The 17288-nt window shown below is 43.4% G+C and overlaps 1 protein-coding gene across 4 annotated transcripts in view; it reads right to left on the minus strand.

Annotated features, from left to right (window-relative positions):
- Positions 1-17288, minus strand: part of SUFU (SUFU negative regulator of hedgehog signaling) — an 89339-nt gene that overhangs the window by 38141 nt on the left and 33910 nt on the right. For all 4 annotated transcript variants that reach the window (XM_063405410.1, XM_063405409.1, XM_063405412.1 and 1 more), the window contains 3 exons: positions 7338-7480; positions 4943-5028; positions 2801-2873 (listed from right to left, as the gene is read on the minus strand). In XM_063405410.1, coding sequence (XP_063261480.1) covers positions 2801-2873; positions 4943-5028; positions 7338-7480 — 302 coding nt within the window. The remainder of the gene's footprint in view (positions 1-2800; positions 2874-4942; positions 5029-7337; positions 7481-17288) is intronic.

Here is a 17288-nt window from a genome sequence, read left to right on the forward strand (position 1 = left end):
AATAAAAATACATCCGTTCCTACATATGCAGACAATGCTCTAAGTGAGATTTAGCACGTGGCTCCTTTGGGAACCCTCCACAGTGCTCTGTGAGGACCCAAATGAGCTGGCGTGGGGAGGTGTAAATTGTCAACAATGCTATTTTTTATCCAAGTCATTGGGGAAGCATCGGAGAGCCACCAAACCTGCTCTTGAGCAGGGAGAAGAGGCCAGAGGGCTGCGAGGCTCTGGTGGGATCCGCTCCCCCATGCCTGCAGCCAGGGCCCCACTCCCAGCCAGACCCTGCGGACAGAGTGCAGAGCCTCGGGGAGGGGGAAAGGACTCTCATCTGCAGCTCAGCTGGCTTGCAGAGCACTTCCTCAGGGGAAGAAGTGCTGCTCTGTTGGCATCCCTCGGAGATCAAGGGGAGCTGATGGAAACGAGCTGGCTTAAGGCAGCCTAATTTGCATGCCTGCTTCATAATGTTTGCAAGTATTGATGTTAAAGGGGGAAAAGTCCAGAAAACTCCAACCAGTGTAGACTCAGCTCTGGCAATGCACAGTTCTACCCCATCTTTAGCCAGTAAAAATTTGCCTGGACTGAAGGGCTGTTCTTCCTCCCTTGAAAGGGCAGCTTGAACAGGAGGTTGGAGGAGCCCAGGGCAAAGGAGGTTCAGCTCTTTCCTTCCTCAAAGAAAGGATATTTCTGTCCCATTTTCCTCTCAGCATGTGGGAGGGATGCTCTGAGGCTCTTATAAGTCATTGATCCCTTTTTAAACGAGCCAGAGCACTGCAGTGTGACCTGCAGAGCAGCAACCACAACTCAGGAAATTCAAATCAGCTTTATTCTCCTCTGAGATATCTGCTAAACAGAAGCAAAGCACTGAGAATCAGCACAGAGCTGGGGACCAACAGGAATTGTTTGACAGTGCTGCCAGGGAAATCTGAATGGCCTACAGGGAAGCTGAACAGAAAACAACCAGCATTGCCACAGCATTAATTGCCGACATCCTGGGATGACATCTTAGTTGGGATCCATTCTCAGCAACTCCGAACAGAAAGTACAGCTGCTGCTGCCAGGGCTGGGTTTAGGCCTCAACCAATTCCCACAAGAGACAATGCAGCCTCCAAACAAGCTCTGCCTGCTTCCCAGGCAGACAACATACTTGCTGGCTCCCAGGAAAGTTGTACAGTTTCTCTGCCTGTTCCCTCCCTCCCCTCCACCTCTATTCCACTGCCGCCTTTCTGGTCTCACACACCCTCTACCAACACCAAGAAAATTACACTATCCTTTCCCCAGTAATTTAGAGCAGGAGGCACATGACAGGGCTGAAGCCAGCCTGGCCCAGCCTTACTCCCTGCACTCAGCAGAGGCTCTTTGTGGGACTCAGGGGTGGATTTTGCTCTATGAATCCCTGGGGGCTGTGGCAGCAGAGCAGGAGAGAGCTGTGCACACACACACCTGCCCATACACACTTCTGCAAGGGCAAGAGAGAACAGAAACAGGAATGTGTTCAGTGTGAGGAAGTCCAGAAGGACCACAGACGAGCAGCTTCCAGCAGCAGGACATTCTGGTGAGGCAGAGGTACTCTTTTATTTGCCTTAACTTGCCTTGGCTGACTCAGATTCCAGTAAGCTGAGCTATTTTTCATTTACAGTAAATTGAAGAAAACCCTGTTATCATTAGGAATCACCAGTGTGCAGACAACAGAAACACCTCCGGGAGGGGAGAGGGGAAGGTTCTGGAAAGTTTCTAAAAACTTTATGGGACTTTCAGTTGAATTAGCTCCCACATTGTGGAACATTTGTGGAACATTTTTTTGTGTTTCTCCGACTGGGGTTATTTTAGATGAACAAATCCTTAAAACCAGTAAAAGTAGAATTTGGTTTTGTTCTTAAGCTTTCAAAGTAAAAGATGCTGTGAGGCAACTGAGGATAATCAGATACAGACATTGCAGACCATAAGCAAATGCTTGTACAAAACATGAACATTTGCACGTGCCCTACCAGGCTGAGCCATAAGTACTCTGTTAAAGGCAAATATTCAGTGAATAACTGAAACATGGCCAGCACCACACTGGATTTGCTGGGGACCCATGTATTCCAGTACCATGTTCTCCAGCTCTGCTGAAGGGATTGCAGAACTGTCTCCCAAATGCATGGATCAGGAGAAGTCTATAGTACAGTAACCTCTCCAAAGAAGCCTTATTCTTATCTTTAAATTTCAGAAATCAAATTTGACTCTGAAGAAGAAGGTTTAATATATCTTCCTGCATTATTAATAACTGCATGTGGTACTTTTGGGTTCCCATCATTTCTCAGTCCACACTAACTACTTGGCCTCAAGTGCTATCCTACAGGAATGAGCTACACTGTCACATTCACTGTGAAAAATTAGTACTTAGTTGGTTTTGAGTCTTCTGCATGTTATATCTCCCTATGCTTGCATATAAAAGGAAGGAGGAATTTCCTGGTGTACCATTCCTAAATCTTGTATTATTCTATGTCTTTTATCTTCTTTCTTCCTCCTTTCTAAAACACCCAGTCCAAATTTTACCAATTTGTCTCATATAGGAGATTCCATTTTCCTGGTCTCCCTTCTCTATCTTTATTCCTAGAGCTACCATTCACACGGGGCTGGGAACATCCCCCTTGAAACACCTCTAAGAAGGCAAAGAGTTACTAAGACTTTTTCAGAATTATTACAAACATTGAGAAGATCCAAGCACCTTTATAGAAAATATTAGAACTGTTGTATAACATTAAACCAATTCTCCTTGGCTATTACAAGACACATGACATTTTATAAACTAAAGACATACTTGCAGATGTGGATCAATCTCGAATATGGTTTCTCCTCTTCTCATGTCTGTTATCAACCAGGGGCCTCCAGCTCTACAAATAAAGACAGGTAATGAACCAATCAAGTCTTTCATTAGAACTCCCCAGCAGGGTCCTCAGAGTGGACCTGTACTGTAAGGGAGCACAAGATAAGGGTTTAAAATAAGCCTAGAAACCCCTCTATGCAGTGTATACATCCCACAACATGAATTTGCTCTTTACATTTTACAAATAAATAAATAATAAAAGCCTTCCATGACCTAGCAGTTAATCTGCTCAGTGTCTGACACCACCCAGATGTGCAGAGCAGTCAGGACTGACACAGGCTGTTATCCCCTGTGCAGGTCCCCTTGCCCACACTGACTGAGATGGGTTTAAATCTTACAGGAAACAAACTGGGACTGAGAAGTCCAGTGTAGCCTGAGTCAAAGAAAGATGGGCAAGGCATGGAGTCAAGATTTATTCCTCTATTATATCTAAGAATAGAGCAGGGCCCCAGTGGGGCTGCATTTTTTGCCAAGATTGGCAGTCACGTTCAGTACCACAAAGAGCTTATTGCTCTGATAAATACTATCACAACAGACATTTTGCTCAGTTGGTACTTAATGGTCAAGTACACAGATGGTTCAGGGAAATCTTTGTTATCATTAGCAATAAAAGTTGGAAGGCTCAAGGTATTTCCCAACAAAGGTGATAGAAAACTGATTACTGTGAAGGTGAAATACTCAGAGACTTCACTTTGGGTCATAGTGCACCCAGACGGCAGAAGTCAGCATTAGATAGTGCTTTTCATTTGAAGTAAAAAATTGAAGTCTTTTGGAACTGCCATAAAAAATTCATTTTTTCATGAGATACTTTGTTATTGCAGTCAAAAGCCCCCTCCTCTGGCCTAGTTTGTGTTAGTCTCCTGAAACACTTAAGAGTGGGAGCTAAAAAAGTTAATATTTTACAGGTTTTCAGATGCGTGGATAGCCACTCTTTTTTCCACATCACTTTGGAAGTTGTGAATTATTAACTGCAGGGGTGTGACCCACCACAGTTTCTCACTGGGGTGCAAGAGACTTTTACCCCGATTCCACATCAATGTCTTAGTAGTTTGCAACTTTGCCTTCAAATCATACACATTTGGGTTTCATTTTTTCCTTGCAAAGGTACTTATACCACAGCACAAAAGCCAAAAACCAACATGAGAACAGACCGAGGAGAGAGGTGCTGTATCTGTATTGACTTAGAGGAGCTAAGGGAGCTGCAGGCAGTGTGTATTGTCTCAGGGACTCAGAAACAAAGCTTGCAGCTGGACAAATTCACTCTACTCTAGGGCATTTGCATGAATTATCTGCACTTGTGCCTAAAAGGGAAAAGTTCAAGTTAAAGAAGTCCAGCTCTTCCAAATAATCAATCAATTCAAGGCTATTGTGACACTAGAGAGTGTACTATTGTGCTGAGAAACAAATATTCAGAACTATTTTGCTTTAAAAAGTAAGTCTTTTGAGTTACAATCATATGGCAATAACTTCCACTAAATTTAAAAATGTTTAAACAAAATGCCTGCAAGCCAAAAAGATTTAGCTGCACCCTGGCAGCAAACAAAGCATCAACATATCATTTACAATTTTAAATCTATCTCTTCCTCAACCCAACATCATCTTTGTTATTTCTCCCATGGAAAAACAATGAACTTCACTTTCATGAATGCTCTTCCTGCTGCAAACTGGCCCACCAAGAGCGGACCAAATTTGAGAGTGACTTTCTCACTTTCAGACAGTACTTTCAGACAGCTTTGTAAGCCAGACCCTCTCCTTCCTTTCTTTGAACTAAACAGCCAGGTCACCAGTAACAGTTATCCCAGAAAGAACCAATGAGAAAACCCTGCAGGCATAAGAGGAAGGAAATTAAGCTTTCAAGACCTCATTCTCTTTCACCCTGAACATGTGGACTTCCACATGCATTAATTTGCCATCTAAGTGTCTGTGTGTGAGAACAGATTTGCAATGAATTCCCATCTCTAGCTACAGCACAGATTAAATAAATTCCATCAGCAAGTTAAAGATTGTTACTAAAAATAAACAACTGGGTGGTTCTCTGTGGAAATGCTCCCCTATATGGGCTATATGACCACTTACACTGGGACTGTCCGAAGCAGTTCCAAGATGCCTTGACCATTCCACTGCTGAGCTGCATGCAGTTCCTCAGTGCAAACCCCAACAATCTGTAATAAATAACAACAGAGACACTAAACTGTGTGGGAACCATGAAAGAGCTGTGGAAAAAATGTGCCACGTGGTATGGGATCAAAGAGTGCAGATACAGAGAAACACCATTTCTTTAATCTGACTAGATATGCCAGGACAAATGGAGCCTGAGACAACAGTGGGATCCCTGTTGCCTCTCGCTACATTTACCATGGGAAGTGCCCTGGTCATGTAACATTTAATCTTGTAAAGAGTGTGTGAATTTAACAATGAGGAGGCTCTGGTGACAAATCAGGGTTTATACACTAGTCTGCTCAACTTTTCAATCAAGTCCACACAGACAGGACAGAGCAAGACAGGTTAGGGTCTGAGCACATACAAACACTGCTCTGTCAAACGATTGCTATGGCAAATGAAATACTGCACAAACAATCTCAGTAAGGCAAGGGACTTGCTGCCACATGGGATTGCTTTGGTGCTCATAAAATCCTTGACCAACTCCATTTGCTGACTGGTTACATCTTACACAGCACCATAAAGTAAAGCTGCTTACACACCACATAATCCACTTGTCACTGCAGGCAACTGCAGACTTCTGCCTTCCTGTATAGAGCAGGGTGTGTTTGCTTCTCAGGATAGGAGCTGCCACACTGAGCAATACCAGATGTTTCTCTAACAGCAGCTGAGATCAGCTGCTTCCAATGAAGGGGTGAAACACCCTTCAGCTGATAGCAGAGGGCAGTTTCTTCCTGCTGTATCAACTGCTGGCTTGTGCCTTTGAGCACAATAATTCACTCTGAGATGAAAAATATTTTTAGCCATGGCCTTCTATTTTCTTCCTCAATACTCTTCAGTCTTTTCCAGTCACACTGAATTTTGGTCAAAATCTGTTCATCTGATATTTTATTAGAAAAGAGGAAAACTGAAAACTAAGTTCTGAAGACCAGCAAGCAGAAGTGAAGGATGTACCTTCTGCTGGAGGCACATATCTACACTGATAGAGATCTGCATGGAAAACCCTCATGTCAGCATGTACCCAGCTCTGCACACCCTACCTCTCCTGCCCCTTGCAGAGTTCACTTTCTCAGGACTGAATTCAAGCCCTTAGAGGTGCACTTCATCCCCACCCATCTTCTCAGCTTCCTCCATGAACAGCCTAAACCACCCCTGCTTCAGGACACCCCTCCCTGGGCCTTCACTCACTAATTACATACAAACAGCAAGACTCTAAACAGGAAATTATTTTGTGTTCATCCTTTGCTTTTTGTAATCATTTATCCTCATGGGTCAAAATAAATCCATAACAACAAGCATCAAACAAAGGGGAAAACCAAGTCAACTGTATGTGTTGTGGAAGATTAGAGGCCAAGGGCCTCAGGATGCAGCAAGCTGACTTTTCTCTGATTCAAGACAGCTGGGCACTAAAGAAGAGATGAGGACTAACATAGTGCTAGCTGGAGAGTCAGCCAGGGATTATCCTGCTTAGCTTGGCTTTCTGTCTCTCCTTCCAGGTCCAACAACTCACCTTGCACTAATTAATCTCACACCCACCTTGTTTTTGTTGGTAAAACACAGACATTTGGGCACCTCAGAAAAGCCTTGCACAGCAGTTGTCTTGTGCAGGTTTGTGGTAACAGAACTTCCTTTTACATGTTGTAACTGCAGCCAAAGACAAGCGGGAGCAATTAGAAGCTTAACTTATAAAATACAGGCACTTGCATTTCCCCACAGGAGGAAGCTTTTCCATGGAGCATGAAGAAATCAGCAGCTGGCATAAACTATGCCACTTTTCCACTAAAGTTATTAACCCAATATGCAATTTAAAAATATCCAAAGCATCCCATATCTAAGAAGCATCGCTGAGAAGGAAAGCAAGCCAACTTGTTTGGCCACAGAAGCTCCCTATGCTGAACAGCAGAGTTAAATGACAAGGGATTTTTTTAACGTTTCTTTTGCAAAGCAAACCCAAAGCTTTTTAAAATAGTAGATCAATACAGGAAAATTCAGCCTCTAAAGAAGCTTTGTGTCAATGCTGCAAGCTACATTTCTGCCATTAAGTACTGCTGAAACAGCTTCAAGTCCTGCTCCAAACTCTTCTCTTTCTGCCATTCAAACCAGTGGATCATGAACCGATATTACCATAGAATTAATTTTAATTTATCTTAACGTTAGCTTTTAAAAGTGTTTCTTGCAACATTTTTTTCCTCTGTTTGTGTTTGAAACTTAAGAGAGAATAGTAAATATCTGAGTTACAGAGCTCAGTGCAATGTTAGCTGCCCTCCATGCCCAGGAGGTGGCAGTCGGAGCCATCGTGGCCAGGCCATACCTGTAGGAAAGTGACGACCCCGAAAGGAGTCTGCACCGGCTGCATCTGGGGGTCTTCTGTCAGTAACATGTGCTGGATTCGGGATTCGCTGTTGTCCAAGGGGCTGTGCCACGACACATGGTCACCACTGCAAAAGGTGTTTTCTGCAAGGACAAGGAACAAGAAGTGTTTAGTCTGTGAAGTCTGCTAGAACACTCCTTCTGTTGGCAGCTGCTCCTGTCTGCTGCCAGGCAGGGACCTGGGCTGGGACAGTCACTGGTGACTGCTCACAGTGACTGCCCCTGGCCAGTTCTGCTGAGCCTCTGAACCACCTGAAGCAGGAATGGAGTCTCATTGAGTCATCTAAATTCAAGCACTGATTTCAAAATTGCCCACTCTTGAGTCCTGTGGCAAAAAACACTGTCCTACTTTGATATTAAGCCCAACACAGGAATACCAGCAAGTAAAATTTGCCTGTCTCTCATTTACTATTAGTCTTCTTTTGTGAGAGGGCACAGAAAGTCAGCAGGCGATACTGGATGCCCATTGCCATAGCAATTAACACTCTTAATTTGCCACAGAGAAAATATTCTGAAATTTGAATTAAACATGAATACTACCCTGCTATATCTAATAAAAAATTCTGCTACCCAACTCATGATAGTGTAAGTCAAAATCACCATCTCTCCCAGTAGTCTGGGTGGCTCTGGTGCAGAATTATAAGTAATATATTTCTTCTTTCCCAAACAATGAGAAAACCAGTAGGCTATATATTTCATTCTATATCAGAATAGAATGCATCAAAACAAGGCAGGCATTCCTTTCTTTTCCTCCCCTCCTACTTAGAAAGACAAAACCCCAGATAATCCCATGTTCCACAGCTAGTGCATGCCAGAAAGCACACCAGAACCCATCTGTCTGATGCTGCCCCATCATAGGGGAGGCTGATGCTTGCTTTCTGAGTGAACTAGGAGCGAAACAACCAGCCATGACCACATTCACAGCAATTAAAGCGTGCTCCATTTGCATGCAGTTCCTGGAGCATGTGTGGTAATGCTGCCTAGCTGACTGCTTTTATCTTGGGTCTTGAGCTTGTCCAAGCAGAGCTTAATTGTACATACAAATAAACAACCTGAATCCACATTCTGCCCTCTGAGATAGTTGTAGTGCCCCAGGGATGAACTGAGTACTGCCTGCCTGCATCCAAAGTCGGTGGCAGGCCCAGTGCCCCTCTCCTTGACCAAGCTCATCCATGAAGGCAGTCTGGGCTGCTGTCCTCACTGTGGTATCTCCCAAGACCATACTTAGAACTCAGCAGGAAAGGAGGCCCTGCCCACTGGAAGAAGACTAGGACCAGTGCAGACTGGAAAACGTTAGTGGTTATTTGAGTTGCTGTCTGTTGAGACTGGAGCATCTCCCATGCTACAGGAGCAGGATCCAATTCAGAGAGGAGCTCTCCCCAGGGTCCTGGATCTTCACCTAACCTTCCCACATCACCTTCCAAGCACACTGCAACAGGACATCTCTTAAATATCTATAGGGCTAATAGATGAACATGGCAGCGTACGCAACAGCAAGAGAAAAGCTTTTTGAATTGCCAGTAATTGCAACTTATTCCCAGTCACATTAAACAACACCACCAAGGAAGTGGGTGTTTGCACACCCCATTGCAGTAATTATGCACCAGGATCATCACGACAGTGAGCACAGACTCGTGCAAGGGCAGCAAGGGCAGGATGCTTCAAGGGAGCCCTCAAAAGCAGGCTGGTAAACTAATAAGAGTTCCCTCAGAATTGCTGTGGTTAAAAATATTTGCAGGCCTCTCCCGGATGAGGAGCTCCTGGCCCTCTCCTGGCTATAACGCTGGGCAACTCAGAGCATCTCCACTGGGTGTCCCCATTGGTATGGGTTTGAACATTTATTATATATGTTTTTCAGATGAATTTCCTGGACAGCTCATTTGATTAAGAATTAAAATACCATATGGAACTTAGCCTGAAAAATGAGGCATGTAACAGAAGTGGTGTGATAAGTAAGGGAATGTTTTCCTTAGTTAAAATTAGGAAAGAAAGAAAACATAGTGAATGCAAGCTGCTTCAAAGAGTTTATCGTTATGTGCACTAAATTACATGCTTCCAGCTCTGAAAGGACTGGTTCAAATATTACTTTACTTTTAGAGTTGAGGAAATATAAGCAGACAAATGAAAAATGAAATTTTTTTAGTATCAAAATCTGTTTAAAAAAGCAGCATGTAGAACATTGCAAAGGATATCTTGTGATATTTTCCAAGTTAGACAAAATGTGGGTGATTAATTTTTTTAAAATGACAAAAGCCTCTCAGTCACAGTTTTCAGGAAAGAAACAAAGCCACAAAGAGCTTATTCTTGGGCCCTGTCTTTATACCACAACATTTTGCCCATCAAATGCTCACACAATTCTATGCTGATCGATCGCTGTGTTTCACTGTTGGTGCTGCTCCTCCTGGGAAAGCCCAGCCCGTTTAGAGCAGGTTTTCAAATGCAAATGTCTCTGCTGGAAACCCACCTGTTTATGTCCATGTGAACACTAAACACTTAGAAAATCTCCCTCTCCCTTGCATACACACGAACGCCACAAAATTCACACTGACTACTCAATTAAATCACACACACAAAAATTCTGTAAATAACATGAAGCCAAATTAAAACCTGTGGGAGTTCAAGAAATCTGTGATTACACCCTGAAACCCAGCTTTCCACTTGCTGCATTGTCACCCATGTGGGATGTAAGATCAGCTCTTGTACAGAGATCATTCCAGCACTGAGAACAGCCTGAATTACATGACTTGTAACCACAAAATATAAGAAATTACAGAAACAAAGGACAAGATAATCACTTTCCATTGCCTCGTGCTGGAAACAGATTATCTTCCCTTCCTACCTTTCACACAGGGACAGGGACAAGAACACCACAACTGGATAAGCCTCGTTTCTGTAGGTGATCACAGCAAAACCAGCAGTCATCAGAAAAAGACCAGGACAAGACCAGGTAATTGTTAAATCCATAAGACAGGTGGCAAAGCACAGAAATGATCTAGCCATCAACAGGAGAAATTAAAAGCAAAGGAACTAAAAGAAAATATGTTAAAAAGTTAAATCCAAATTATTTTAGCTGATGGATAAATCAGCAAATCCTCAGGAGTAAACTAGGGCTCTGATTTACTGCACACAAGCTGGCTGCTGCTGAATACTTCTGCCGTGTGGTAAACCTGAGGTGGTTAAATGTTCCCTCCATGAGAGGATGAGCTAAGGTACCCAGTCTGCCCCAGGATAAATTCATATCCTTCAGCAGTTTCCATGGGAGCAGGGGATGTGTTGTAAATATAAAGGCTTGCTCACAGTACCCTCTGAGACTCTTGCACCCTTCCTGCTTGGAAGGGGCACTAACTAACAAACTTTAAATCTAACACAGCAAGGTGACTCATCCTCACAATTTTGAAACTGGTTCTTTTCCTGCAAGTTTATGTTTTAACAAAAAACACTGACTTTTCTTTCTTTCTGGTGAGGATTGCCGATTCCATGAAATCCAACTGCTTCATAGGGAGGTATTGATTTCATAAGAACTCAACAAGGAAATCATTAAAACATTTCAATTCAAACTTACTATTTTAGTTCATAATTTATAACAGAAAATCTGAAGCATCTCTCTAGCTCTACAAAAATGAAAAGTCTCTAAATCTGCCATAGACCAGCTCTTGTACTACTCTATTATGCAAAAGCAGCAGTTATACCACACCACTCTGTTAAGCCACCCATATTTTGAAGTCTTTAAAATGTCATTATCAATTTTCTTTTACAGCTCACATAAAGCAGGTAAGGTTCCTTCATGCAGCAACAGTCATAATTCAGCTGCACAACCTCTCCTAACTTTACTATCCAACTGCTCTGTAATGAGAACTGGGGAAATAACTCAGAGGGAACCATTCCACTGTAGACTAGTAAATTTTCTTTGTCTAACTTTGCTCATGTATTTTCTTGGAGTACATTCCCTCTCCCTCCTTTAATTTGACTAAATATAGCTGATGCCTAAAGAAATAAAACCAAGTCATATTCTTGGCCTCAGGATGTTTTATAAACAGTATAATGCATGCAATCTACACTTAAGTGGTGTTACCTAGCTCTAGAGAGAAACACAGATTACTTCCCAATGTATTTTCAATTTCTTTTTTAAACCTGACAGCTTTTCATATACGGGATCCTGCTAGGAATCCTCACTCCCTTAATTGCCACAGGGAGCAAACTGAAAAGGACAGCAAACTCAGAGGAGTACCAGGAACTAAGACAGAGCTCCATCCTAAAGGCAGCCCCAGGCTGAAAGTGAGTTAGGGAACATCTCCAGTGAGCTGCCTACCCTGCACCCAGAGCAGATGATGAACACTCTTTGGGCATCTGAGAGTCTAGTATCTTCTTTTGCATGTGCATTGGCAACTTAAGGAGGAAAACAAAGAGCTGATGCTGTTCCACCAACAAGAAGACTGCAAGGCAACTTTAAGCCTTTCTTCTGTCCATGCAGGCTCCTGTCCCCCAGCCTGTCTGCCTTCAAGGCAGTTCAAATTGCACTACCCAGAGTTCATCCAAAAGCCTTCTGACATGGTCCCACCACATAATTCCTGAGATAAATTTTAAAATTAGAAGAGCAGATTTGCAGCCTGACCATTCTCTGTACCTCTTCTAAGACACCTCCTCCTACCAAATGCCATCTAAAATGAGCAACAGAGGAGTTAAACTGTGCTGAGCAAACAGCCAAATAAATCCACTTGGACAATGTGTTACAGGTTAGAAGCTGACACAGCACAGAGAGGGAGAAGCCCTAAGTACACTAACTACTAACTGTGCTTGGTGTTGGGAAACAGCCACTCTGGACTCATATCCTTCAAGAGCATGGTTCTGTTTCTCCTGTTTCTGGGGACAGCCAGGTCATCATTACATGGTCACTTTATTTGGGGACATGTGCAAGATGATGCTGAAAGAAACAGTCCTGCTTGTTCCCTGCAAAAGCAGGGCTACCTGGATCACCTCCTTGGAGCAGTGATGTTGCTTAGCTATGCTGGTACAATGCTTGGCAATTTTCTGCTACCTCGGTCTAAAAATAAAAGAAAAATCTAAAAAAAACCAAAACCAAAAACAAAACCAAAAAACCACCAAAACCCAAGCCTCCAGTAAATTTGCATCAGCACTGGGGATGCTGGCACACAAACAAGATGACTACATCCCTCACACAAGCAGACCTGCACCATCCGCAGTGCTCGGCGGTGTGAAACCCGGCTGCTCCAAGGGCTCCAAACCTGCATTCTGACCAGAGAGCTCTGCTGAACTGCAGGCAGAGAGTCACAGATGTCAGCCTGCAGACCTCAGAGAAACTGTGTATTTGAGGGCAAAGAGGGGTTTTAACTCCATGACTTATGGGTGCAGGAATGTTAAAAAGGCCCCCAGTGAGTTCCTGACCAGCATGACAGTGATGCAGCCAGACATTTAAATTGAATACAGCTTATCCAATACTTACAGAAACAACGTAATTTATTGCATTGCCATTACCCCATGCATGGTCTGTATAATTTATTATATAAATGCATTTTCTCCAACACATTTTTAATATTCAGTCTGGCTTTGTTAAAAAAAAAGTAATCTGGCAATCTGTCACAAGTAAGATTTGATGCTGTTTTTCAGTACTGTTTTGCAGACCAAACAGCCAGAATTAATTTAGAGAAACCAAGGGCAAACACAGAGTCCAGTGCTGAAATGTAATAGCTATATGTTTCACCAGACCTACTTAATATATTTCTAACTAGCTCAATAATACATATGAGCATGCATGCAAAGATGTTAGCTATGATAAATTGATACAAAAGCCAAAGATTAAAGTTGTGCCTAAGTATCTCAAAGTAATATTGTGATTGCAACTCATTATATGGATGAATTTTTTTAAAAAACAGAGTATAAAGAAAGAGACTTTATTCAGACTCAGTTGCCAGCCACATTAAACTAGGATAATTAATGCTAAATTCAGTATCAAGCTTAGTTTCCTAACCTACAAAGAACTGCACACATAGATTGGTAAAGGGAAAAAACGATTGGGATATAATCTGTGGGGCCCACTGGCAGTTAGTTTATAATTTTGTTTTCAAGTCAAGATGAACATGTTTTAAGAATATACAAGCAATTAGCAGAATCCAAGCTGTGAGTTATTGCACGATGTTTAAAAAATGCTTTTCCTCCCTGTTTTTCTTTTTCAGTTCAGTTTTGCTGCCCCTTATCTCCTGCCTTGGAAATGGGAACTGCCCAGCCCTGGCACTCCAAAGAGGTGCAAATTCACACAGTGCTGCTGCCTGCTGCAGACATGCAGCATAGAGAAGATCCCTTAGGAAGAATTAAATCCCAGGAATACAATTAAACAATAGCTCCACTGCAGGGATTCAAATTGGGCTTTTAGAAACAAGAGGCCTAGGGAAAAGGTTCTTTAAAAGAAATAGCAGGGAAAAACCAGATTACCAGTACTGTAAGAACTACTTGACCTCTGAAGTTTAAAGACAGTTTCAGAAATCAGAGAAGTGTGATGCAGATTATTCTTAAAAAAATGCTCTGCAGGTTGAAAATACAAAATTGATTACTGCACAGCTCCAGGGTGTTAAGTCTGGAAAATTAACAATCCTCTCAAAAGAGCCCAATCAATTTATGCTAACACATATAAACTTACTTGGTCATTTAATTTTTTGAACTCAAAGCCCAATGAAGAGCCTCCCACACTTCCCCAGGCTAGATCAACAGCAGAGCAAGGTGATTCCTCACTTATCCATGCTGTTCTTCATTAGAGTCCTCTATTGGCAGTGGGATGATGGAAGATGTGTCTCACTGTACTGCAGCTTACACTGATCGAGTTGCAAATACTGCTTTTTTATCACAAAGTAGATCCCAAGCACCCAGGTGCCTTCTGCAACATTGCAGATGCAGTATTATAGAAAAAAAACAATTAAATGCTATTGTACAATGACTAATTTGGTTATGAGCCTCCTTTACACCCCTTCTGTTTTCCAAGACATTTCTTTCTATCCCTTACAGATCTGCATATCTGGCTTGCTCCTCCTCCCTGCCCCATGCTACGTGTGTATACACAATTTCCATGACTGCAAACTCTGGGAATTGCTCATGCAGGCTCCCAGCAAGTGACTCCAGTGCCCAGGGCACACTCCTACCCTCTGCAAGTGGTGGGCCCCCTGTCCTGTCCCTGACTCTGTACAGCCTGCTCCACCAGCCACCTCCTCACACACTTTTCCCTCCTCTTCACAACTTCATTCAGCTCCTCCCCTCTGTTCCCCTCAGGCTTCTGCAGCTCTTGCAATCAGCAGAACCAGGAGCTGGCATGTTCGTGTTTGGTGTCCCCTTTTTATAAGCACTGTCCAGGGCAGGCTGCATCTCTAGCCTTGCTTTTGCAACAACACAGTTCTCACCCTTCTACAGATTTATCTGCATGGCTCCCTCCTCCAGAAAGGGGAAGGTGGAAGAAGGCATGGCAGCATGAGAGGACTTAGCTGCCATTGTTGAGTATGGCAGAAAAATAAACCGAACACAAATGTGAGTTGCTCCTTCTCAATCTCACAGAAGTTTGCTGCTCCTCTACATCCCATCACTCAGACCCATTGCCCTTGGGTGCTGCAGAGTTGGGGTGCTTTCACCTCCCCCAAGTCTTCCCTTTTATTTTCTCCATCCTTCTGTTCCAGCAACTGCAAGGGAGTGATGTGCTTGCTAAATTCTGAGCTCCAGGTCCAGCAAGAGACCCTTCCACCTCTGCCCAGTTGCACTGCTACCAGCTTTCTGCATTCTTCACCTGAAAGAGATGCATTTTGCAGCACTCCTTTAGAGGGTGGTAGCTACATCTTCAACAGTTTCAAAAAGTGAATAGCCTCAGGATGGGGTGGAGGCCCAGGAGCCAGAAAGGATATTATACAGCAGGATCTCCTGTCAGATAAGGACTCAGCTCAAAACAGGTATTTAATGACAGTTTATTTACACATCATGTGGCCCCACATGATCAGCCTGAAAAGATACCTGCCTGTCATTTAAAAACCTTATCCTCTGTTCTGGCACAGGAAAGCCAGAATGTTTTACATTCAGTTATCTGAATGTTTCCCAGCCAGGTGCAACTAGAACAAACTGGTACCCACACAGCACTTGGCAACATTTAAATGTCCTCAGCAAGGGAACAGAATTGTAGCAGGTGAGAAAAACTTGCTTCCTTGTTGTTGGACCTCCTACATGAAGAGCAGATACGTAGATGGATACCCACGAGCACCATAAGCCTGAACAGTCACTTGTGATCTTCCCCTAGAAATGCATCTATAAGACATTTCTGTTGAAGAGCTTTCAAGGAGCTTGAAGGGTTAGCAAAGGCAGTATCTGCCTCTGAAGAACCCAAAGAGCATGCAAGCAGCTTCTTTTAATAGCCTTCACAGCACAGACATCTGACAGAGACTGTTAGACTGCATCAGGGTATCTCTTCCGGCAAAATTATTTAAGAAATGGCAAGAAAGGGGAGACAGTCTGTGAGAAAACATCCACCAAGTTATCACATCATAACCCTTTCAGAAAAAGGTTCTAATTACTCAGGCATTTGTTCTGGGACTTGTAATGGACAAGAGGGCAGAGCTCTTCAAGAAAGCACTGTGTCATTTTTCTCAGTGGTTGATTATTTTCCCTTAAATTTTTAGGAATTTAAAGCTTGCACAGGCCAAACTTTTGTTTTATTTTGGCAAAGCAGGAGGCCAAAGGGCAGGAAACAGAAAAACTCTGCATTCACACATTACAGTACTGCAAGAGAAACATACTTCTTCCAAGAGTTGTATTTATGGTTCAAATGCAAAATGAACAGCCTGTTTATGGAGCATCTTTTGAAACACCATCCCAAGTGTTCTGAGAAGACTCCTTTAAGCCCCTAATTTTAAATCAAAAAGCATAAGAGTCCACTTCCCTCAGGTTCTGGGCTACCCACAACCTCTGAATATACTCTCCCAGTTTCTTTTCCCACCAAGAACAAAACACTTCCCCTGCTGTGCCCATTCGCTGCCTCCTGGCTGAGCGGGCTGTTGCAAAGGATCTTTGCTCTGAGGCTGTCAGAAGACGGTCTGTAATGAGCTCTGCACACTGCCACTGTCACAGGCAGAGTGGGTTAGTCAGAAAGCACAGTTTGAGCACCACTTACTGCACAGATCTTCAATAGAATGTGTAAGAAGGTGGATATGTAACAGTGAACCCAACTTCCAGCTCTGCAGTTCATCTGCAGTTACTCTACTCTGCAGTTTCATCTCACATGGGCTTGGCAGCAGTCAAGGGAAAACACAGTCCTTTTCAGAAGACTACGCAGTACATGTAACCTTCAAACTCTCCTCTGTGCATCCCAAACAATTGCACACAGGCAGTGAGACAGGATGCTCTTGCAAGTGCAGAACAATCCCTCTGTGTTGTTGCTTTCAGCCCCTCCATAGGAGGAGGCAATGCTGTTCTCCGCTGAAGCTTTTAACTGCTAAAGCGGCTGCTTCCGTTTCCCAGGAAAGGCCGGGTGGGACAAAGACCTCACATATGAGAGGCCAAAGGACCTCACACCAGCAGGAGGGGGAGTTTTCTGCCTTCCCTGTGCTGTTTCCTTTGTCCTGCATTCCTTCTCCAGTACAGGGGACAGAGCCTTTATCCAAGGCCGGGCTGACCATGTGCAGCTTCTCCCCTGCTTCCTTTATCCCAAGGTTAAGAAATATTCTTCCTCACAGAGCTTGCTGGTCTCTAACATGTGGGCTCCTCCTCACTCTCCTACAGTGAGGAGGCTCTGGGTAGGATGGAAGAAAAGGCTTCCTGCAGAGAGCTCCCCTCCACTTTGTGCAGAAAACATCAGCCAGATCAGTCCTGATCTCGAACTGCAGCCACTCTGGGTAAACACCTGCTAGGGGCC

This window comes from Prinia subflava, chromosome 9 (assembly GCF_021018805.1).
Source record: "Prinia subflava isolate CZ2003 ecotype Zambia chromosome 9, Cam_Psub_1.2, whole genome shotgun sequence".
In the NCBI taxonomy this organism is placed as follows: Eukaryota; Metazoa; Chordata; class Aves; order Passeriformes; family Cisticolidae; genus Prinia; species Prinia subflava.